The 26,704-nt window shown below is 37.2% G+C and overlaps 1 protein-coding gene across 1 annotated transcript; it reads left to right on the top strand.

The window, feature by feature from the left end:
- The first annotated feature begins 1,465 nt into the window (after positions 1–1,465).
- LOC125226947 lies at positions 1,466–3,187 on the top strand. The gene is made up of 3 exons (XM_048131130.1): positions 1,466–1,535; positions 1,919–2,077; positions 3,032–3,187. The coding sequence occupies exons 1-3, from the start codon at positions 1,494–1,496 to the stop codon at positions 3,185–3,187; spliced, it is 357 nt and encodes a 118-aa protein (XP_047987087.1). The 5' UTR covers positions 1,466–1,493.
- Positions 3,188–26,704: the final 23,517 nt, after the last annotated feature.

Raw genomic sequence — 26,704 nt, forward strand, 5'->3', positions numbered from 1 at the left:
CTAGGCTTGCCACGTCCCCGCTTCTTTTATTTATTTTATTTATTCACAAATAAGCTTACAGTAAACACGATCCGCTTAAAAGTTAGGTTATTACATATATACAGTTGTTTGTCGGCATCCACTTGGTGATATTACCCCACCTATCCTGATGCATGCGGCAGTGGCCTGCCCAGTCCCACTTCAGCCTGGCGGTCTTTTCCCCTACGTCAGCTATGCGTAAATACATGTATCGAAAATATTATCTCATATATAATGTTACTACGCTCTTACTATACCAGATAAAGTACGAAATGCATTCGATGTTTCGATGTGATGTATCCCGAAGATGATATGGGTCATATTTTTGGGTAAAATGTGTACATTGTGTACACTGTAGGTACACCCATTTTCAACAAGCTGCCGTTCGACGAACTGATAACCTGCGGGTGCCTTAATTCGCCCGAAAGCACGTGATATAATTTTCCTGTTGTAGATCGTATTTCGCAATTTTTTTTAACCCCGACGCAAAAACGACGGGGTGTTATATGTTTGACGTGTCTGTCTGTCTGTCTGTGTGTGTCTGTCTGTGGCATCGTAGCTCCCGAACTGATGAACCGATTTAGATTTTTTGTCTGAAAGCTGAGTTAGTCGGGAGTGTTCTTAGCCATGTTTCATGAAAATCGGTCTATTAAGTATGTCGCGGTCGGAGGTTTTTCAAAATTTTAATTTTGTGGTTAGGTTATTACATACATACAACATACATACAATCACGCCTGTATCCCATAAAGGGGTAAGCAGAACACATGAAACTACTAAAGCTTCAGTGCCACTCTTGGCAAATAAGGGGTTGAAAGAAAACGAAACTGTGACATTGCAGTGACAGGTTGCCAGCCTCTCGCCTACGCCACAATTTAACCCATATCCCATAGTCGCCTTCTACTACACCCACGGGAAGAAAGGGGGTGGTGAAATTCTTAACCCGTCACCACACAGGTTATTAACTAATACAAAATAATAAATGTAAAACTAAAGCATGTCTATAGCTTTTGTTAGTTGTGAACACTAAACTCTCAGTCTCATTATTTAAAAATATTTTAAGCGGGTTACTCACTTAATAAGTAGATATAACGCTCGACATATTTCGCTCCATTTCCGAAGGAGCTTTTCCAGTCTCATGTCTCATGACATGAGACTGGAATATGTTTAATTGAAAATATTTTTTTTAAACCATCTCAGCCAGGCAAGTGTGGTCGCGCGATAAATGATAAAACATCACCACCATCACGGTCACCATAATTGCCTAGCTGGTGTCATGTCCATGACCGTTACAAGGGTGTTACGAGACAGTTAATACCTACACATATAATTTCCATAAAATAAAATAAAATTTGTTTTAGACGTACTACATAGATTTTGAGCATCCAAACGTAACGTACTGCAATCCGAAATACATGGAGGATATAAAAGTCACCGCACAAAGGTACCAACGACTCGACCCCATACATTATGTAAACATGCATTTCAAATTATTAGCTGACTTCGGAAATGAATTTAGAGTGAGTTTACTTTTTTATTTATATATTTGCTTTTTATGCCCATAAAAAATGATAAGTAAACCAGGGGGCGTAGCCGAATGGCATTTCTGCGATGCGAAACGCCACCGAAACGCCGCAGAAATGTAGTCTAAATAGCCCTGTCTCGCCAATACGCAAGAATGCCGTTGGAATGCCGTTGTCAAAATTTACCCACTGAAATGACTGAATTAATAATAAACTTTGATTTGTTAAAATTGTCTTTGACAGATACGGAACTAGGCGTTCAAGGGGTTAATGAGGATTGTATTTTACAGTTTTTTTTATTAATTCTCTTGAAATGTGACCAAGATTTACGCTGTTAAAATTATTCGGTTTTCTCATATTACACCATTTATATATTACAGGTAAACACTTACATCTACGAGTTTTTGAGCAACGAGTACCGCCCCAGCATTATCGAGTTTCACTATAAGATTTGCGACGCTTTTGACAACCCAAAATTTAACGTATTCAAGCCAATTTACCAACAATACGTAAATGCTTCGTCGTGTCCTTTTCCGAAGGTAAGTTGTTTTATTCGTCTGAGTTCTGAGTACCTATCATAGAGGAATAAGTAAGGGAAGAGTTGTAACTCGATACATCAGTAAATGCGGGTTATTTGTATAGGCATAGTTAAGTGACATCTAGCGACAATCACGCGTCAATTACGCGTCAACTAGCGTAAATTATCAGTACTGCTCTTGTCAATAGATGTCGCGACGAACGAAAAGTCTAATGCTCATCAATTTTTATATAATATTGCAATAGTATAGGAAGGACGTAAGACGCGCCCACAGGCGACGCGTCGCTTGGCGCGCTCCAGGCGACGCGCCGCGCGCCAAGCGACGTCCCTTGCGCGTCCCTTACGCGTCCTTCCTATACAAAATGTAAGACGTTTTTTAAATCACATTCGGGCGGCGTGGCGCTGACGTCCGTTCCACGTCTCAAGACATGCGTCGTCTGTGTGTGGATGGTCCCTAAAGTGTCACATCACAGTATATTGTTATATAAAGGAAGAAAGGCACTCATTTCGCATTTAGCTGAAACGCAGTGAGATGAACGCAGATAATATATGTTCATGTTTGTAGGTACATATGCCATATTAGGGGTCCCGTACCAAAAAGGTACAAAAGGAACCCTTATGGTGCGACTCTGTCCATCTGTCACATTACTAAATATCTCGAGAACCTCTAATGCTATCAACTTGAAATTTGGAATAGTTGTGAACATTATAAACCTCTACAAATTGAAGGTATTTTTTTTTTATTAATTTTCATTGTAGAAAATGGCCAAAATGAAAAGGGGGCAAACTGTAAACTTCAAGTTACTAGCTCAAGTAAGGTATCGTTAGAAAGAGCTCAAATTGTACATGTCAATACTATTTTTGATATTTTTTGGTTGTGGAAAAAAAAAGGATTTTAAAAGAAAATGTAAAAAATGACACAATCGACTATTTATCAATGTGTTTTTTTTTTCAGGGAGAATACAATTTCATGAACATATCAGTGCCCAACATGCCGCTTCTAAAAACGTTTCCCTTGCGCAAAGGCCGTATGTTCACGACTGTACTGCACCGCGAAGACAGAGTGGTCGAAGGGTACATTGATATAGTTATTAAACAACGGTTCTTGTAGTTTGGTATTCATATTAAAGAAATACACGTGTAAGTACAGTAAATTCATATATATTAATACATTTTATACAATAAATAGCCCGGACAGCTTTCCAAGCATTGTATTGAAGCAGGCTGCTGCTGTGATATCTCCGAAACTGGCAGACATTATGAATTGTTCCTTTAACTCTGGCTGTATTCCCGGGGAATGGAAACATGCTCTAGTGACCCCAATTTTTAAAAATGGTGACAAGACGGATCCATCGAAATTTAGACCAATAAGCCTTACAAGCATCATCTGCAAGTGTATGGAAAAAATTATAAATAAAGAGTTAACAGGCTTCCTCAATAGAGAAAATCTAATATCAATTAAGCAGCATGGTTTCGTTGGGAAAAGGTCCACGGTTACTAACCTTTTAACCTGTGTACATGCTTGGACCAAAAGTATGGACCATAACCTTCCCATAGATATAATATACCTAGACTTTGAACGCGCATTTGATAAGGTTCCTCATAAGAGACTACTTTTGAAGCTGGAACATTTTGGAATCCGTGGGAAGCTGCTAAATTGGATAGAAGGATACCTCGCAGACAGGACCTTCAGTGTGCGAGTCGGTGACTGCTTGTCTCAACCACTTGGCGTGCTAAGTGGAGTACCACAGGGATGTGTCCTGTCTCCGACTCTGTTTGGACTTTTTGTGACTGACTTAATAGCACTTATAGAGTCGGAGTCATGCTTCTTTGCAGACGACGGAAAGTTCTTCGCTAATCCTCATGTTTCTTCTGGTCAACTGCAGGCCGACTTGGATAGGTTAACGACGTGGACTTCGCAGTGGATATTGAAATTGAATGTTAATAAGTGTGCCGTTCTGCACCTTGGTAAAAGAAACCCTATGGTCCAATACATGATAGGAAGCTCCCCAATTGCTGCAGTGACATCTCAAAAGGATCTTGGCGTGACAGTTACCAACGACTTAAAATGGGGTGAGCACATAAACAATATAGTGAAAAAGGCAAACTCGTTCCTGTATGTTATAAAAAGGTCCTTTCAATGCATATCTGTGGAAGTTTTTAGGAAAATATACAAAACATATGTACGACCCTTGCTTGAGTATGCATTCCAAGTTTGGAATCCATACTTTGTCAAAGACATTGACCTTTTAGAGAGTGTGCAGCGAAGAGCCACCAAGATGCCTTTCCAGCTGAGACGCCTACCTTACGAGCAAAGGCTAAGTATACTGAAGCTGCCCACGCTTAAGGACAGGAGAGCGAGAGGAGACCTTATCGAATGTTTCAAGATTGTTACCCACTGTTACAACCTCCCCGACATTCACAAAGTAGTCGCTATGAGAAGTACCAGCCGCGAGACCCGAGGTCACAGCCTAAAACTGATTCGCACTCCTACTACTACTAAAGCTGCATATCATTCCCTATCCAATCGTGTTGTAGCGGCTTGGAACAGTTTACCGGATAGTGTTGTTACTGCTCCCTCAGTGAATGTGTTTAAAAACAGACTAGACAAGTGGCTTTTAAATAATAAGATAGTGACATGACTTTGCTAACTATAAATCATGAGACACTGTGTGACATAGGCTCATCAGCTGAATAGCTGCTCGCCTATAATTGAATAATAATAATAATAATAATAAATACCTAGTTGTATATTACGCCAAGCAAAACATTCGGCAACATGAAAGTTTGGTTCTTAAAATAAGACCTTTTAAAAACAAACGTTAATTTGGCAAATGTTAAGTTGGCAAATAAAAAAAAACATTATGATAAGAATATTCGGCGGAATGAAATTCGGCGAGACATGAGTTGGGAAGTTATTCGGCCATACAATTTTCGGCGATAAATAAGAGAACCACGCCGAACACACTAAAAGAGGTATTTCGCAACCTGAAAACACTGCTAGTTTTTGTAGAGGAGGAGGAGGAGGTAGGGTGGTTAGAGGAAGTGCCACATCGTCTTTCACCCAAAATAGGCACAATGGTTGTTGACTTGCGGAAAATGCCCAATACAACTATAGGCATCAATAATAATTGATATGTAGGTATCTTATTCCTTTGACCTATGCCCTCTAAATTGTTCTCAGTACGTATACGAAAAGTTGCTTCTTCGTTCAAAATGGCCTAGATATCGCACTATTTGCAATTACATTTAATAACAAATATTTCCAATATTCATATAGCTATACGCCCCTCTGTCGTTACCCGACACCCGCCATCGAAACCCGACATTATCCCCTAAGGAATAGGGTGGAAGCTACTTGAGGCATTATATTCAGGACGGCGACCTTTAAAAGTTATCGACGTCTCGTATTATGACATTACGGTATGAATAGAAATCGGTGTGGGTGCAATGTAGACATGAATATAGCTCGGCGTATACCTACAGTTGCCTTACTACAAGTATTGACAATATCATATCTACAAGTATTGACGACCGGTCGGGCTCAGTCGGTAGTGACCCTGCCTGCTGAGCGGCGGTCCTGGGTTCGAATCCCGGTAAGGGCATTTATTTCTGTGATGAGCACTGATATTTGTTCCTGAGTCATGGATGTTTTCTATGTATATAAGTATGTATTTATCTATTTAAGTATGTATATCGTCGCTTAGCACCCATAGTACAACAACTAAGCAACCTTAGTTTGGGGCTAAGTTGATCTGTGTAAGATGTCCCCAATATTTATTTATTTATTTATTTATATTCGCAGAAAATATGACATTATTTACATCTTCACCATTACGTAGGTCCATTGCATGAATTGCATCACAAGAGCCTTATGATTCAGCCCTCCGCATCTAGCGTCTCGCGAGCGTAGCGTCGGGCCAACTGTATAGCAAAGCCCGACGCCGCGTCGGGCCTACTGTATGGAAAAAGACGCCACGTCGCCGTCGCGCCGACCGCATCGTGGGGGGCCCTAAGGACCTATTCTGGATCTACATTACTCGAAGAAACAATTTCTGTTTGTAAAAGAAATACTCGCGTGGCCAACGCCAGTCCTTCAAAGCGGCTCTGACCGAGATAACAGCTACGCATCGGACACGAACTTTCCTTAAAACTCCTACAACTTAGCGATTGGTGGTCTGATAACTTGGCAGCGGCTAAAAGAAGTTTAACTGTAACTAACAAACATACTTTATTAAGTCGTATGGCATCAATTTAAAAATAGACATTTTAACTTTGACTATAAAACATTTCTGTAGATATTTAATTCGTTCCATAGGCAAATCTGCGTGATTATGCTTGTCTCACTGTCGCATTAATATAGAAAATTGATAGGTTATATCATATCTATACCTAGGCCTCATTGCTATCGTAGGTAGTCTAAAATACTGTACAACAAAACAGAATGTTTAATGGTTTTTAAATTGAGTCCCTATCAGGGGTTATACATATATCCAGTGAACTTAGCTGTAAACATCAGGCGTAAGATACAGCGGGGCAAATCTCGACTGGGGGGCAAATGTAACTGGTCCGTTTTTTCCATGTTTTATAATGTTTGCATTATCAAATAGAGTGTCCACCGGTTATATATGGTAGACGTGTTCAGTGGATACATGTAGAACTCAACATCATAGTGTAATAATGGAAAAAGTGGATCAGTTATAATTGTCCCCCAGTCGAGATTTGCCCCGCTGTACCTTATATTAGTTTCCAGTTGTTACACGAGTCATTTATCTTGTCCAAAGGCAGGGGTTGGTAACCTTTTGTTTACAATCCATTGTATATTCGGTAACATTGTGTTCTTTGCACCGCTTTCGGTCAATTACTTCAAAACCATTAGTGCGAGGACCAAATTGGGTAGAAGTAATGGAGCTGTTCTATCGGCCTTAAATTACTATTCCCTGAGTTATTTGTAAGTAAGGATTCCCTAAAGAATTCCTAATTTCTCCTTATTCTCTAAGCAAATTGTATTGTTAATTTTATGTTTTGATTGGAGAGAAATTTAAGATGTTCTATTTTTTGGCGCTTCGTAACGCCTCGTACGCCTTAAATTCAAAGAAAAATGTGTTCCAGGTCACCGACACTTCAAAAATCGAAATAAAATGTCATATATTAAAGAAAATAATGACGGACACGGGACACCACCAGTGGTGAAGGCCAGATTCGAACAGGCGTCTTTAGATTTACGTTTCTTATTATACTTAATCTTATTTCGATTTTTAAATAATACCTATAGTAGTGTGACTACTTAAAAAACACAAGTCAAAATGCTTGTTAGGGATCATCCATAAATTACGTCACACTAAAAAACATGATTTTTGACCCCTCCCCCCCTCCTTGTCACAGCTAGTCACATTTGTTAGACTCCCTCCTCCCTAGTGTGACGTCACATATTTTGCAAATTTACACGTAGAAATTATTGAATGAAAACGGCGGTTTGAAATCAATCTTATTTCCATTTATGTACTTAAATTATTCTTCACCACACCAGCAGATAAAGGCTCTCTTGATAGGTACTTCAAAAACGAATGACAAATATGTATAAAACGAATGGCTTTTCATCCGGTTACCGAACATCCTGTATTTGTATATGTTTATGAGGTTTTCATAAAGTAACAGTTTAAAGTTCGTGTTTTAACCCTTAGATTATGATAGATTTTGAAATGTGACGTCACAAAATTTAGGACACCTCCCTCCCCCTTGTCACACATTGTCACACTTCGTCGACCCCCTCCCTCCCCCTTAATGTGTGACGTAATTAATGGATGATCCCTTAAAAGTAATTTGATTTGTTCCCATAGTTGCGAATATTTATTCAATTATGCTACTGTTTAAAAACACAATGTCTTTCATAATTAAGTACCTAAATAACTTAACAGATAGAGACATAAAGATATGGCTGTTAAATTTTGTACCAATAAACGCCTTGAATTTTGCGGTATCGGGTGCAGTGATCCAATCACCGGGCGGTAGCCGAATTAGTCGATCGTTAAACCAATCACATGCTCAAATGCCTATTTCAGATGACTTCATACATGAGTCAGTCATGACTTCAGAGATGGGTTCACAACGAGTGTACCAAACACCACTCACATATCTATCGGCATTTGCCATACCTAGCAGGCAAACACGGTCACGTGATAAACGATACAACGTCAGGCCGTCCTTTTCGCACTGTTTGTAAGTGCGATAGGGACGCACCGATGCGATGCGATAAAGTTTATCCAACTAGTGTGCTACGCCCGCTAGTCTAACGATTAAATAATATGAGCAGGTGAAGAAATGTTTAGGTGGAAAGGGTATTTTTTCTGTAACTACAGTCCGAACTTCAACAACCATGTTTTTCAGTAGGTACCTTATTCATAAAATGTATTTTAAAAAATTCACTAAGTTACTTAGGTTTATATAATAGGTACTTCGATTATAATGAATTTTTAGAAAAGGTAAAGATGTATACTTACTTAAAATTTGAAACGTTGGAACGTATTATCAATTTAAAAAACACTTTCACCATTTTAGGAAATTGGCTACGTTTGAAATATTTCAAGGATATTTCAGAGGCTTTCCAACCCATTTATTATATCAATTCATTTAATTTGGAGTAATTCTGGTGTCATACCCCGCAGAATTCGGGGCAACGATGTTATTGATTTAATTAAGCCCTGGCTGATTTGCATTTTACGCCATAACCCAAATGTTTCGTTCTCCTGGTTTGAATGATAAAGTAAATACCAAATTTATTAGAAATTTAAACAAAGCTTTTTGGGTTTTGATATGTAATGTACAAAAACATTTGTTTTTTTTTCTAGCAATGAAGGAATTTCACAGAAACTTCTGTTTAATGACTGCGTCGCTGTAACCTTCGCATATATTTTGCCTGGCATACGTTTCAGTGATGAACTAGAGGTTTTTTTCTGAAAAGACACGTCTTTCACTAGAAGAAATTTTATGCAAATCTGTGTTTGATTGCTGCATCAATGTATCCTTCAAATATCTTTTCCCTGGTGTGCGTCAAGGTAATGTACATGCGTCCTTTGTGAAAAGGGAACGTCCTGAGAAGCGGTAAGTTCGGCATAGAGAATAGAGATGTTTGGAAATGATACTGGAATAAAGGTTCAAAAGTAGGTAAACTACTACTACTACTACTACTACTACTACTACTACTACTACTGATCTATTTTCGTCACAGAGAACCTAGGAGGTGGTCTGTGATTTTCGTCGATATATATTTTTATTTAATCCAGAATTATCAAATACTTACTTTCACTTCGTTTCCAAAGACTGTCAAAGTTCTACCATGAATGTTAAGATAGTGGATGGGGTCTTGGCGGCTGTACCTTATGAGCTGTCACGGTAAGTGTAGTATTTAGGGTTCCAGTACGTTATATTAGGATGCTCGAAGTCAATGTAGTGTATCTGAAAAAGATAACGATCAATTTGAAATAAGTTAAAACCTTTTTGTTTAATAAAAAAAGAGCGTGTCGGGCCACGCTCAGTGTAGGGTTCCGTAGTTTTCCGTATTTTTCTCAAAAAGTACTGAACCTATAAAGTTCAAAACAATTTTCCTAGAAAGTCTTTATAAAGTTCTACTTTTGTGATTTGTTTCATATTTGTTAAACATATGGTTCAAAAGTTAGAGGGGGGGACGCACTTTTTTTTCCTTTAGGAGCGATTATTTACGAAAATATTAATATTATCAAAAAACGATCTTAGTAAACCCTTATTCATTTTTAAATACCTATCCAACAATATATCACAAGTTGGGGTTGGAATGAAAGAAAATATCAGCCCCCACTTTGCATGTAGGGGGGGTACCCTAATAAAACATTTTTTCCCATTTTTTATTTTTGCACTTTGTTGGCGTGATTGATATACATATTGGTACCAAATTTCAGCTTTCTAGTGCTAACGGTTACTGAGATTATCCGCGGACGGACGGACGGAAGGACGGACGGACGGACGGACGGACGGACGGACGGACGGACGGACGGACGGACGGACGGACGGACGGACGGACAGACAGACATGGCGAAACTATAAGGGTTCCTAGGTGACTACGGAACCCTAAAAATGGAAAGGAGCTGATATTCTTCAGATTTCAAGGCGATCTTTGTCAACAGAAATTAAATTCCTTCTTAAAAAGGTATAGAAAAACGAACTAATTCCAAATTACTTACCAGTTCTTTAGCGCTGAGCATTGCGGCGTGAACGACAACTAGTATTAGGTTGTTGCATAATTATTTTCCCACTTCGAAATGTGACTAAATTATTTTGTAATATCTATTTATTGAAACAATTAATCGACAATATAATCACCATTATTACCTAGAACATGAAGCCATCTGCTAGGCAAAGTTTCAATATCCTTAGCCCAGAAAGAAAGTGGCTGAGAGGCAAAACAATTAGCAAGGTGATTTTTTAGGTCACCGGAATTTTCGAATTTCTTTTACGAAGATGCTGTTTTAAAGCCCGGAAAATGTGATAGTCGGAAGGTGCCAAATCAGGGCTATAAGGTGGGTGAGGTATCGTTGTCCAACCGAGCTCCTCTAGAAATTTACGGGTCCTCTTCGCAACATGTGGTCTTGCATTATCATGAAGCAATGACACTTCAAGACGTTTTGGCCGTTTTTCTTTAACAGCGTTCGCTAACTGCTTTAGTTAATTCACGTAGACTTCGGCGTCAATAGTCTGGTTATCCTCCAGTAACTCCCAAAACAACATTCCTTGCGAATCCCAGAAGACTGACAGGAGAAATTTCCGACCATGTGTACTGCTTTTCGGCTGTGTTGGTGGCCGTTTATCGGCATGTATCCAAAAGGCTTTTCGTGTGACGTTCTCGTACAAGATCCAGGATTCGTCTCCAGTGATGATCGATTTTTTTTTATACTACGTCGGTGGCAAACAAGTATACGGCCCGCCTGATGTAAAGCGGTCACCGTAACCTATGGACGCCTGCAACTCAAACAGTGTCACATGCGCGTTGCCACCCCATTAGAAACTTGTACATTCCCTTTTGCTGTGTTAAGTACACAGCAAAAAGGAGTGTACAAGTTCTAAGGAGGGTTCGGGTTGCCGACGACTCAAAGGACAATAAACGGAACAAGTTAGTTCCGTAAGTCCTCCCGTCATCAGCACACCGCACCCCCGATTTCAAGAAGTTCTTTTTTTGGGGACGCATCAGCAGACTTTCACAAATGCTAACACGTACTTCACGTTGGGCATCGGTCAAATCATGATGCGTCCATCTTGACAAAACTCTACGGTAACCCATGGATTGTCGATGGCGATCTATGGTACTGTAGTGATATTTAGAGTCTTGTCTAAATCTCTGGTGGTGGAATCCGGATGCAACTCAAGCTCGCGACGCAATGCCACTTCGTTAAAAGTGACGGGGCGACCAGTATGAGGAATGTCTTTTAGACTTGTGTCTCCTTCATCAAAGCGCTGGAACCAATTTCGTAATGTGCGATCGGTAGTAGTGTTTGGGCCAAAAGCACTATTAATCTTATTTGCTGTTTCCCTTGAACTGGTTCCCAATTTGTGTTCGTATAAATAAATCGAATTTAACAAAATTTTAATCCCTGTGACAAGCCCGCGCTTATATACCCGACGTGAAAGATTCGAGAACATTCTGCTATATACCAGATTTATTCTAGAATATTCCAGACAATACTGGAAATAGCAAGAAATTTTTGGAGTGGGATAATTATGAAACAACCTAATAATATTATCAACATCTTTTATTTCATATACCACCAAAATTTACTACACTATTTTTGGACATAAAATATTATCTTCGTGTTCTTAACTTTTTTCCATACACAGCATGTATAATTTATGGTTGGACAATAAATGTATTTTGTATAATCTGCATACATCAAAAGTGCACCCGAAAAAATAAGTGTTTTTAAATTTATTTTGCATTAGTATCAACAAACGAGATATTAATTTGTACTTGGTGAAAAAGCCTAAAATAATAAGCCTAAAAAAGAGAAATGACCGTTATCAAAGTCAGCTAAAAATAAATTATTTATTTTTAGGTCACAATTATTGTTGAGCAAATGTACATCGGATGTGCCTTATCTTATCTTATCTTAAATCTGCGGGGGCCCTTACGGATACACTTCGACCCATCGGGATCTTTTGTGCAATTACCCCCTACGATCCTAAGATCCTTCAGCTATTCAGGAGCTTCTCGACCATCTCCACGTATCGGATGATGAGGCTCATGGATAGCTCTCTGAAGTCCTTCGGTGCCAGGTAGCCTGCTCCAAAGTTCTTCATTCTTTGTCTGGCGAGGGCGTGACATTCACACATTAAATGTCTGACGGTCTCTTCCTCTTCGCCACACATGCGACAATCAGTGTTGTCGGCGTGTCCCATCTTGGCCAAAATTCCTTTGACCCCGTAATGGCCTGTGAACACCCCCGTTATAATTTGGAGTTGTCTTTTGCCTAGCTTCCCTAGCTTTTTGCTCCATCCAGAGTCTACCCTCTGCATAAAGAGCTTTGAGTGCTTCAGACCAACCAGGGCATCCCACTCTTTTTGGTCGGATGTGCCTACTGCAATTAGTGTTCGAACATCTTTGAAAGTTATATACGAAGGATGTTCATGGTAAAAGTGTTATATTTTACGTCTTTCATTCATAAAATAACAATTCCATAAATTTAGCTCATCCAAATCCGGCAGCTCTTTTGTGGGGCAATAGTTCTAAATAGCATCTTTTTTTTGTGAATCTCTGCGTCATGTTTGGTTCACCCGTCAGCCACCTAAAACGGATACCCCTCTGAAACCCGCTAATTTAAATGTCATTTAGAAACAAAGTTACCTAACTATACTAACAAGTCAACGCATTTGATGCACTCTGTCCCCTATCCCTTTAAGGAATGTTGCTAAATTTTCAAAATTGTTTTGGAGCACCAATCAGACAAGACCTTGTAGTATTAGTAGTAATAAATTTATTGTGTACAACAGATTCATATACAGTTAACAGGAACAGAGGCACAAAGGCGAACTTATCCCTATAAGGGATCTCTTCCAGCTAACCTTAAATTAGACGAGAGGAACGTTAAAGTAGGTAAGATAGACAAACGAACAGAAGTACAATAAAGGTCAAAAATAAACCAAAATAATACCCACAAGTAAATAAACTACATAAATGACCTTGTGACTATGAACCAGATCAAAACATTCTCCTATCAGGAAGGTTTGGTGTTTCCCTGGGTAGCATTCTTGAACCTGTTTTATTTATTATTTTAGAGCCTTACCCACCAAAAGTTATATTGTTCCTACCGCATACTTCATAGAGAGATATGGGATTTGAATTTGGCCTTTCTTCTTTGTTCCATTACATTGTTCTGACTCTTATATGTCATGATGTTGTACTTCAATTAAAAAAAATTTGTTGACAAGTCGAGCAGGTTCATAAATTTGTATTCAGACATTCTGTTGCAACAATGCAGTTGACCTGCTGCTTACTATCACGCAGGCCGTATGCTTGTTTGCCATCGTGTGGTACAAAGGATTCACGAATTAAAAAAGACGAATTTTGTGTAAAATTGACGTATTTTATTGCCTGTTGAACATATTTCTTTACAAATACAGAGGCACAAAGGCGAACTTATCCCTATAAGGGATCTCTTCCAGCTAACCTTAAATTAGACGAGAGGAACGTTATAGTAGGTAAGATAGACAAACGAACAGAAGTACAATAAAGGTCAAAAATAAACCAAAATAATACCCACAAGTAAATAAACTACACAAATGACCTTGTGACTATGAACCAGATCAAAACATTCTCCTATCAGGAAGGTTTGGTGTTTCCCTGGGTAGCATTCTTGAACCTGTTTTATTTATTATTTTTTTACTTGCATTTAGAGCCTTACCTACCAAAAGTAATATTGTTCCTACCGCATACTTCATAGAGAGATATGGAATTTGAATTTGGCATTTCTTCTTTGTTCCATTACATTCTTCTGACTCTCATATGTCATGATGTTATACTTCAATTAAAAAAAAAAATTGTTGACAAGTCGAGCAGGTTCATTCTGTTGCAACAATGCAGTTGACCTGCTGCTTACTATCACGCAGGCCGTATGCTTGTTTGCCATCGTGTGGTACAAAGGATTCACGAATTAAAAAAGACGAATTTTGTGTAAAATTGACGTATTTTATTGCCTGTTGAACATATTTCTTTACAAATACCTATGTTTAATAACCGCATCCACGTATCCGTCCAGCACACGCTCTTTCCTTCTTGTGAACTTGTAGATCAGGCGACCCTTACGGAAAGGGAAGGTTTTTAAGACGGGCATGGTTTGGAATAGACACGTTCACAAAATGGTACTCTCCCTGAAAAAAAAACCTTATTAAACATGTAAAATCGGGTAACTCGAAGGTCGAAGGTCGCTCGACATGTTTCTCTCCGTAACGAGGAGCATTTTCATTGAGCTCGTGCGATGCCGATTATGTCACAACAAACATGAAACATGTCGAGCGACCTTCGACGATTTAACGTGAGTTACCCGATTTTACATGTTTAATATGTCAGTGTCTCACGGTCGTTTTATTATTTAAAAAAAAAAAGAATTATTATCAAACCATTATTTTATTACTAGAACCTTGAGTTCCTAAATTCTAAATATCAAGTTGTATTTTTTCTCTCGTTTCAATGAAATTTACTGTGGGATACCTATGGATTCAGTTGTGGTGTCGGCGGTGAACTAGTAAATTGCTAATAGTAGCAAGTTAGCAACCTGTCACTTTAATAACATACACAATTTAGTTTCACAACCCCTTTTAATTGCTAAGACGGAAACTTGATCAGTGTAATGTTGACGTTGTTTGACGACCGGTCTGGCTCAGTCGGTACTGTCGGTAGTGACCCTGCCTGCTAAGCCGCGGTCCTGGGTTCGAATCCCGGTAAGGGCATTTATTTGTGTGATGAGCACAGATATTTGTTCCTGAGTCGTGGATGTTTTCTATGTATATAAGTATGTATTTATCTATTTAAGTATGTATATGAAATGAAATGAAATGAAATGAAATGAAATGAAATGAAATGAAATGAAATGAAATGAAATGAAATGAATTTATTTGCGGAATACGGGTTACATAGGGTTGGTATAATATAATGACATGTTCTCCATATTCTACTTAAACAAGCATGCAAATTTTATGTATTTCTGGCGGATTGATGTTAATCAGTCCACCAAATACAAAGACCTAGCCTATTTACAAGTTTTAGCCAAACATGCATAATTATTATTAATAATTACATTAAAGATTTAAAAATTCATTAATGGAATAAATATTGTGATCGCATAACCAGTTATACAGAGCAGTTTTGAACTGATTGAGATGTAGATTTTTTATGTTCATAGGAAGCTTATTATATATTTTTACACACATAAAATATGGACTAAGCATTGTTTGTTTCAAGCGGGCTTTAGGTACACTCAATAGGTCTTTTTGTCTGGATATCCGGTCGTTGTAGGTTATAACCTCATAGTTTTTATTAAAATAATTTTGATTGCTGTGCACAAATACAGCTGTTTCGTATATATATAACGAAGGCAAAGACAAAAGTTTGTGATGTTCGAATATGGGTTTACAAGAGTCAAGTGGCTTAAGTGAAAATATAGCTCTGATACATTTTTTTTGTTTAACAAAAGCTTTTTGAATATCTGGGGAGTTACCCCATATGGTAAGTCCATATCGGAGAACAGACATTACGTAGCCATGGTATGCTACAAGGGCAGCCTCACGCGATACCGATTCTCGTAACTTTCGGAGTGGAAAAATAAATTTATTCAATTTTTTACAGACATTTTCAACATGAATGTTAAAGTTACAATGCTCGTCTAAATGTATGCCTAGAAACTTTACGCTGTGATCTAAATCAACTTGTTCTCCGTTGTATGTAACATTAAGATCTTTGGGTTTGCTCTTCCTCGTAAGATATTGTACATGCTTAGTTTTAACAATATTTATGGACAAGTTGTTGTTTTCTAGCCATTGTATAGTGTTGTGTAAGGTTTGCCTTATCTCTTGCTCGTATGTCTGATCATCCAGGCACGGTATTATAATCGATGTGTCGTCAGCGAACAAAACAGATGGATACTCAATGAATTGTGGGAGGTCATTTATATATAAAGAGAATAGCAACGGCCCTAAGACGCTACCTTGAGGGACCCCGAAGTTATTTAATTTGTAACTTGATGTATAGTTTACTATAGTATTTTCTTCTTCTTTAATTATTTCTGTACATTGAGCTCTTCCACTTAGGTAAGATTTGATCCAGCAATGAATATTACCTCTCACACCATAAATCTCTAATTTGTCTAGAAGCCTCTTATGGCAAACCAGGTCAAATGCTTTTGACATATCGAGAAAAAGAACGCTTACAGATTGACCTTGATCTACATGATGTATTACTTGTTGTAACAAAGAAAATGCAGCAGTTGAAGTTGATTTGTGTTTTCTAAAACCATGCTGATTGTCAGTAAGTAGACTGTACTTATTAGCGAAATTGGTAAGTCTTTCAAATATTACTTTTTCAAAGATCTTTGAAAGGACTGGTATTAGAGCAATCGGTCTATAGTTACATACTTCTGTTTTTTTACCTTTCTTGTATAGCGGTTTAATAACGGACTTTTTAAGTTCACTTGGAAATAAACCTTGACTTATTGAAAGATTTATGACATATGACAATGGGCTACATATTGATTTAGAGCATGATTTGAGTATTTTCGAGTTAATTTCATCGTAGCCCGCTGAGGAAGTATTTTTCAGCTTCATAATAATTTTATGTACTTCTACTGGTGTAGTGGGATTACAAAACATAGTGTTGTCATAACGGCTAAGGCCCTGAAGGTATGAACTGTAGTTTGGGTGGAATTTATTTGATACATTTATATAATAATCATTAAATATCGTTGCTATGTCATTTGGGTTAGTAATTATTTGACCATTGTTTAATATTTTTTTTATTTGATTGGATTGCCTGGAGTTACCGACCTTTTTACTTATAATATCCCATGTGGCTCTACATGCATTTTTAGATTTATAGATATAGCGGTGATTACTCAGTTTTTGGGCAGAATGTATGCACCGTCGTAGTATTTTCGCATAACGTTTATATTTTAATTTATTATCAATACTAGGAAATAAGCGTGCTTGAAGGTATAATTGCCGTTTGCGTTTTGTGCACGATTTGAGGCTTTTTGATATCCATTTAGCTCTTTGAGGTTTGATTGAGACTGAAACTTTAATCTTAGGGAAACAGAGTGAGTGAAACATGGTCATAAGTTCAAAAAATGCATTAAAAGCACTGTCAGTATTAGTTTCATTGTAAACATCATCATAGGGTATTTTTTCCATGCAGTGGATAAATTTTAATAAATTTTCCTCGCTGTAGTCTCTTTTAAATATGTACATTTTTTTATAGTAGGTATTCGTTTTATTAAGGTGTACGTGTATAGACTGAGCGCTATGATCAGACAGACCTAACTCAAAAATCTGCCCCTTCACTTCAGGTATATTAGAGACAATGTGATCTATACAAGTTTGGGATGTACTTGAAACTCGAGTGGCTTTCGTTATGTGGTGGGCCAAATTATAATTGGCAAGCAACTCGTTATAAGATTTTGAAGTTGGAGTGGATTGGAGAATATTTATATTTAAATCTCCACAAATAATGATGTTTTTATGTCTAAACTTTTGTGTAATAAATGTTAGAAAATTGTCTAGGTGTTGCATAAATATTAGTTCATTTGATTTTGGGATACGATATAAGCATACTATGACACTGTTTTTGGATTTAATTTCAATCCCACAACATTCAAAATCGTTCTCTAAGGCAAATCTATTTAGGTTAAGCTCTTCGAAATCAATCCAGGGGGAGAGTTAGTATACAAACACCACCCCTTTTAGTATTTTTCCTAGAAAAATGGCTAGCAAGCTTAAAGTTTAATAATTGTATATTGCTTTCGTGGCCAGCTTGAATAAAAGTTTCTGATAAGCATAAAACATCTATTTTTATTTTTTTATCTCGAAACTCTGAAATAGTTAATTCTAAATTTTCTAATTTATTTAAAATTCCGGCTATGTTTTGATGCAAGACTCCGAAGGTATTTTGTTTGGTGAAAGGGGTGTTTCTTGGGAAAAAACCGGAGTGTTTAGTTTGTCTAAAAAATCAGTCTCATTTTTGTTTGGTGTAGTGGTGTAGCTAATTTGACTTTCTAGGATTGATGACATCATTATACTTAAATCATGAAAAATGGTACGCATTCCTCTATTATTTACGCGTCCAGACATTTTTTCAAACATAGTATAATTATATGATAAGTTGTAGTTACTGTCTAGAAGGTATGCATACTCTGATCTATTTACATCTCGATACAATAAATCATTAAAGATTTCAACCCTTTTGTTAAACACATTAGAATAATATCCATAATTAAAAGTAGGTGCACATATTATAATATTTGTATGGCAGATATGTTCTAAACATTGTTTGATACTAGACACAAGGTTAGTATATTTTTGGGATTTTTTAAAGTCCTCTTCCCCAACAAATATTATACAGAAATCACTCATAGTAAATGTTCTTAACTTATCATTTAGATTTTTCAGAAGTGTTAATATCCCAACATTTGGTGTTAAATAATGACATATAGTATAAGAACTACTAAGATATTGATCCATAATATTCAGCATTTTATTGAAGGGATTTGTACTCAAAAAGCAGACTCTACTTTTATTTGTTCTCTGCTTGACGGAAAAATTCGTCGCTTAGCACCCATAGTACAAGCTTTGCTTAGTTTGGGGCTAAGTTGATCTGTGTAAGGTGTCCCAAAAAAAAGTGCTCTGGTTACCCGTTTCGCACGTATTTGTAGCAACAGCATCATCGTCATATTATTGGCTTAGTTATCAGATATCGCGACAAGTACAATTACTTCATGTTTTTAGGGTTCCGTACCAAAAAGGTACAAAAGGAACCCTTATGGCGCCGCTCTGTCCGTCTGTCAGTTATTGCTAAATATCTCGAGAACTACTTATGCTATCGACTTGAAATTTGGAATAGTTATGAACATTGTTAACCTCTACACATTGAAGGTATAATCTTTTTAAATGTATTAATATTAATTATAGAAAATGGCAAACATGAAAGGGGGGCAAACTATAAATGTCAAGTTACTAGGTCAAGTGGGGTATCGTTAGAAAGAGCTCAAATTGTACATATGAAAACTATTTTTTATATTTTTTTTGTCGTGGAAAAAAAAATAATTTGAAGGAAAATGTAAAAAAAAAATACTGTGACTGACTTGGCCGGTTTTGTTTTAGATGTTAGCTTACGATTGTAATTGTAAAGATAACTAATAATATCTAAACTGACCTTTTGAAAAGGACACATAGAGGCGTTATGAAAGTATTTCAAATAGAAAGGCATAAGCATGTGATACTTGGTTGGGGCAAAGCCCTCGCATAGCCGGAAATGTATTTCCACCATGCTAGGACGATACTCGTTGCTCAGAAACTCGTGGACATACACATCTACCTGTAATCAGAAATACCTTATGAACTTTTTTTTTTTTTTTTTTTAACTTATAAACTATGTAGTCTGTTGTAACTTTTTACAATACACATTTTTTTAATACCACGTCGGTGGCAAATAGGTATACGGTACGCCTGATGGAAAGCGGTAACCGTAATCTATGGGCTCATGCAACTCAACACTGAGAGAAAATACAACCAGTTTTCATGTTCGTTCAACAAGTTTTTTGGTTAAAATAGCGCCTACGTGCTCTTTGGTTCAAACAACAAGCTACTTGTCATTTGAATCGGCAATATATTTGAATCAACATTTATAAAACGATTAAATATTTTTTTAAAAACAACCTGACACATATTGTTTTAAACATACGTTTGGCTGATTCAAACGGATAAACCGCAACAAGTCGAACTTGTTAAATTCACAATGCAAATTTCTCTCAGTGAAGGGGTGTCACATGCGCGTTGCCGACCCACTAGAAACTTGTTCACTAGTGTACACTTCTTTTTTGAATATGCTGTAAATATAAATAGTAAGTCCTAGAGATATTATCATTAATGTTGATTAGGTTAACTTTAAGAAAACCCGTGTTTCCACAATAAACTAACGAGAATGAGGATGGACTAGTCTCATTTACATACGAATATCCCTCACCCAGTGGACTATTTCACTACAGTACAGCATTGTGGCATGACGACCGGTCTGGCCTAGCGTGTAGTGACCCTGCCTGCTACGCCGCGGTCCCGGGTTCGAATCCCGGTAAGGGCATTTGTGTGATGAGCACAGATATTTGTTCCTGAGTCATGGATGTTTTTTATGTATATAAGTATTTGTATATTACGAGTATATATAATAATAATAATAATGACTCCACGGCCGATACGGCCACGGCGACTGCTTTCAAGTCCGTTGCTGTCTCAGGTGTGCTCGCCAATGGCTGACGTAGCCGATCTTGTTGGCAAATGTTCGTGGAGTATATATATCGTTGTCTGAGTACCTGCAATACAAGCCATCCATGCAAGCTATACCATGGTACTCAGTCAATGTAGGTAAATGTTTACTAAAAAAACCGGCCAAGTGCGAGTTCTTCTCGCGTTATAAGGGTTCCGTACACTACAAGAAGGGCTTAAGCGCCTCCTTTTTAGTAGGAACTTAAGTCAGTTTTGTGAATAATCAATATTTTGAACAAAACGAAACAGAAATGAGTTTACTTATATGTAATATTCAAAATGGTAAGTCAATCTGTGTAAGAATGTCCTATAATATTTATTTATAAAAAAAAATCCTCGCCACGCGCACTTCCGGCACAGGCACATATATTAAGGGGATGAAGTTTCTCAAAGAGTTTACTAAAAAACAATAGAAATAAAGAACTTAACTAAATTAACTCACTTGAATGTCATTTCCTATGACAGCACACGTTGTCCCATGAACATTTATGTAGTGGATGGGATCTCGGCGGCTGTATCTCAGAGCTGAGACGTTTAAAAAATCGAAATATTTACGATTGAAGTACGTAATATTTGGGCGCTCAAAGTCCACGTAGTATGTCTATGAACAAATGGAGTTTTAAAATTAAATAAGATTATGCCTATGTAGTAAACTTAAATATAAATCAAACCAAGCAAAAAAGTTATTGTACTAGTAAAGTGTTGTACGAAAATTATCATCATAAATTTAAGAGCTGGGCTCTTGTCGGTGAAGCAATCTCCAGCTATAATATCTTTCCTGGGCTTTTTCTTTGACAGCCTGATACGACACGACATTCACTTTTTCTCCTCCTCCTTTCACTCCTTGGCTTTCCCCTCTTTCTTCTTCCTTCTACTTTCCCTTCTATGATGATCTTGATGAATTCGTCGTGTCGTAACAGGTGTCCCAACATATTTCCTCTTCTGCATTCAACAGTTCTTAAAATACACCTCTTTTCTTTCACTCTTTTTAAGACTTCTTCGTTTGTCACTTTCTCTGTCCAATTTATTTTCTCCATCCACCGCCAGCACCACATTTCAAAAGCTTCACTGCGTTTTCTGTCTAGTTGCAGCATCGTCCACGTTGCGCTGCCGTATAATGCTATGCTCCAGATGTACAATTTTATTAACTTTTTCTTGATGGTTGTATTTATTCTGGCTTTAAACAGGTATTTTTTTTCATTAAATGTTTTCTTTGCCATGGCTATTCGTGCAGTGATGTCTTGAGTACATCTGGAGTTATTGGTGATTATGCTACCCAGGTATTTAAACTTACGAACTTGTTCTACAGTGTTATTGTTAATTACTATTGATATATGATTTAAACGTGGCTTTTTTGATGTGACTAATATTTTGATTTTACTGGCATTTATTTTCAATCCAAAGTTATTGAACTCTATCCATCACTGTAACTAATTCCTGTAACTGTGTTGTTGAGTCTGCCATTGCTGCAATATCGTCAGCAAAACGAATAAACTGAATATTATTCCCATTAAATTTTACCCCCCCTTTTCCGGATTCTATTAACATTTTTACGGCACACTCTACTAAGATATTGAAAATAAGTGGAGAAAGTGGACAGCCTTGTCTAACACCTTGCCTAATGTGTGCCCTTTCTGACTCTTCTCCAACTTTAATTACGGTTTCTTGGTTTTTGTAGAGTTCGTAAATAATTCTTCTGTCTTTGTAATCTAACCCAGCTTCCTTTAATATTTCCATCATTTTCTTCCAGTTTACTTTGTCAAATGCCTTTTCTAGATCTATAAAAGATATATGTGTGTCAAAACGGAGCCACGATTTGCCGTGATTTTTTAAGTGGAGATAGTTGAAGGGACGGAGAGTGACATAGGCTACTTTTTTTGTCTCTTTCTAACGCGAGCGATGCCGCGGGAAAAATCTAGTAAACCTATAAAGTAATACTGACCAGCTCCTTCGCGGTGAGAATTTTGGCGTAAACAATGACGAATAACATCAGCCACATCTCTTACAATGAAAACTTTTGGAAATATAATTCAACCAGGGCTAGCTTATTACGAGAAGAGAAAATCTGACTATCAAGTTTCAGGCCCAAGTTGCCACAATGAAATTTGATAAAGTATTGACATTTATGCTTGTGGAGTGTTCACGATATAAAAACTAAACGCAAAAATCATCTCTTTATTTATCTCAACGAAATGAGATATTATTTTTTTGACAGGAAATTCTGTCAGATGATCATCATTTGAAATTATTAGTAAATTGTATTTGCTATTAAAACGTAATGACATGACATTAACATGACGTATAGGTATTGGAAATGTAATTTTATTTATATGATTGTTCTGATTAATAATTGCCAATAGGGTATGCAAACCGGTTAGCCGGTTAACCGAAAAACCGGCTAACCGAGACTTTTTGGCCTCGGTTAAAAACCGGTTTTTATGGTTTCTAACCGGTTAATAATCGAAACTATATTTCTCAAAATATGGTAAATTAGGCATAAAAAGGGTCAAAAATACGTAATTATTTAATGTTTTGTAATAATAAAAAATTATTCATTACTTTTCATTGACGACATTATTATCTGTAATGATTTTATTTTAAAAATTTGTCCCGAGTCCACTCAAATATACATTTTATACAGTAGAGTCCGGTTAGTATATTACGACTCCGCATAGACCTAACGTTCAACCTCTTACAACGACGTAAGCACAGGTATTTATTTGGTTTTCATATGTGATAGTATGAAAGTAAATCCGTTTATTACGACTCCGATTTTAATGACCAGCCGCTTTTTACGACACATTTTACACAAATCCGTCCGTCAAGTCCGGTTGCAACGACGAGCGACAACGTTTTTAGTTTTACTAGTAAATAGAGGAAACAAAGCTACTTCCACCCGAGCACGGCCCCCTTTCTTGCCTACAACAAGTAGCAAGATGACATTGTGGCCATGTAACGTTTTGGAGCATTGGTTTTAAAATTTAAAAAAACTTATAAATGATGTGCAAGCACGCATTCTAAAAATGTTTTTTTTTCTAGCTAAACAAGTCACAATAAAATAAGGTATTAATGCTATGATAATAATACCCTGTAAATAAACCTATTTATTGAAATGTTTTAGTAATAGTGATGTAGATATTACTTTAAATTAAAAGAATTGAAATTCGTTTTGTACGACATCCGGTTAGCACGACGTAATATCAGCGGTCCCTTGAGCGTCGTTGTAACTGGGGTCTACTGTATATTTCAAACTATATTTTTTAAAAGAAATGTAAAATGGAGATCTTGGTTTTCTTACATCAATTGCTTGCCATTACTAGTGACTCTGGGAGCTGTAGACCTTCGCGACATGCCTAGAAAACGCAAAACTGACAAATCACAGTGTGGGGATCGGAGTCAGGTTCGATTAATGGTGAACACGTGTTGATAGTTCAAACGATTTATTAATACTAACTCGCTTACACATGCATGCAATACTTATGCCCACTACATCACCGGGCTAATAAAAGAAAAAAAATAGTACTTATTACAATTTTTTTTTTGTTATATTTCTATTTAATAACAAGAAAAGCCTGGAAAAAGTCAAAATGACTCAAATTGTTATATATATTCCTATACCTGTATCTATTACACAAATAATAAATCATTGAATTTTACTCAATAAACAATTTTATACGGTTTTTATGAATTGTTTCTATTTTTCCTTTATTTATTATTTTTATATTTGGTCCACAATCTTGAACAACTTTAAATGGTCCTTTATATAATTTATCCAATTTCTTTGCAGTTTCGTTTTTCATTAATACTAAATCACCCTTATTGTAAACAAAAGAATGAGCATTCTGGTCATACAATTTCTTATTAGCTAATTTACTCCGGAGCAAATGCTCTCTGGCATCCTTATGTGCTAATTGTAGCCTATATCGTAATTCTAACATGTAATTATTAGGATTATACAATGGATCCAAGGTGTTACTTAAATTACTAGGTACTTGGCATACTTTTCCAAAAACGAGCTCAAATGGTGAATATTTAGTTGAGCTATGAATTGTGGTGTTGTAGGCAAAACACCAAAAGGGTAGCCAACTACTCCACGTATCAGAACGTTCGTCACAATAAATTCGTAAAAATGCCGCTAAATGTTTATGCATATTTTCTATTGATCCTAGGGATTGATGATGGTAGGCTGTCGAATGCATTTTTTTAATTTTTAAAAGTTTACATACCTCACTGAATATTGTTGACGTGAACTCGGTCCCTTTATCTGTAGCAATGACCTTGGGGATACCATACCGTAATATGTAATTGTTGACTAAAGCTCGCGCCACGCTGACTGAGTCCTTATTGCGTAGCGGGTACGCTTCTATATACTTACTTAGCTCGCATTGTACAGTTAAGATGTAGGTGAATCCGTCTGAGTCTGTTTGTAATGGTCCTACGATATCAAGAAATATTTTTTCCATTGCCGCAGTGGCTGTTGTCGTTATTTGCATTGGTTCCTTATTTTCTCGCGAATATTTCGTAAATTGACATTTACTACTGGCGTTGGCTGGCTGTTGTCCTCATCCTTCGCAGCCTGCACCGCTTCTTTCAATTCCTTGTAATTCCTTGCCGCAATGATAGTACCTAGCCTCCTGTTACGCAAACCATCTGCAAATCTTTTTACAGCTAAGTTTTCGTTTATAGGTCTCAGGATTTCGCAAGCTTTTGTATCATTGTCCGCTTGCGCAATCGTGAGATTTGTAAACAATTCCTCAATTTTATCGCCATAGTCTGAAAGTGATAGATTATTTTGTGTAATGCTATTAAGTTGCATTAACAATGAATTTGCTGACTTTTTCGGGAGTAAATATTTTTTAATGTCTGAAACTAATGCTGAAACAGTATCATAGCTTGTCTTTAATTTGAGTTTCGCATTTTTAGTCAATTTTGTTTTAAGGACAAAAGAAATCAGCAACTTCTTGTTACTTGCCTCTTGTAATATGCTTTCCATCATTTCAATGCCTTCGATAATTCTTTCAACAGTTTCATCCTTGCCGTCGTACAAGGGAATCAGAGACCCTACTTCCTTTAAGTCAAATTTCTCAGCCATTTCGATTCGTTTTTGGATTCCGCAAGTACTGTAATTACTATACTCTAGTATTTTATTATATATTTTATCGATTTTATCGCATAGAACATCAAATATGCAGCCGGGAAACTGTTCCGCTGTACTGCTGCTTGAGGTAGACTCAATTAATTTTACATAACACAAATATAGTTCCTGGGCCTTTTTAATTTTATCGACAGGGTCTAAAGATAGGGGTCTTTTGCAAACGGCGGTTGGGTCCTAATTTACTTAAATCTACTTGTAGTTTGCCAAGTTCACTTAATATGGTATTTAATTCTGCTTCCATAAGCAAACATGCCAAGTTTTTATAGTAATTGCTAAACTACTTGCTAAAATTAAGAATAATCGCGTCAATTAATACGAAAAACACTCCTTTTATCATACCTCACTTTTATCGTATCTCACTTCACATCACACGTGTTTCTTCTTCTGCAATGTCACCGGGACCAGCGTCATCGCCTCGAGTCTGCCTGCGTCCGGAAAGCCTCAGTCGAATGCGCCGTACCATGTCACTTTGTATTTCTCGCCGTATCCATTTATGGTGGCATTTTCTATATCGGTAGAACGCGTAGATCAAAACACCGATAGCGACGATGGTCAATATGCATGACACTAAAATGTTGTTGACTCGCAGATGCTCTGTGTGCTCTGAGATGCCTTGTCCTTCGTTGGAACCTGCCGCATTTTGCGTAATTATAACTTCCTTCTCCTCTTGTTTCGAGTAGGATTTTCCCATCGTCCTTTAAATGTAGCACAACAGACGAAACGTCCAACACAACACGACGCGAACAGGTAAAGTTCATAAAATCAGTTAAATCGATCACCACGGTTGTTTCTGACCGAACGAACAAGTATTGTCTTTGCAAAAGTCATGAAGGTATTATTCAATAATATTAGTAACATCACTGCACCGGACCGTCCAAAATGCTGACGCGCGCGGCGCCGTCGCCTTGGAATGCACCCGGCGGCGGGCGA

The sequence above is a fragment of the Leguminivora glycinivorella genome, chromosome 6, assembly GCF_023078275.1.
Source record: "Leguminivora glycinivorella isolate SPB_JAAS2020 chromosome 6, LegGlyc_1.1, whole genome shotgun sequence".
NCBI lineage: Eukaryota > Metazoa > Arthropoda > Insecta > Lepidoptera > Tortricidae > Leguminivora > Leguminivora glycinivorella.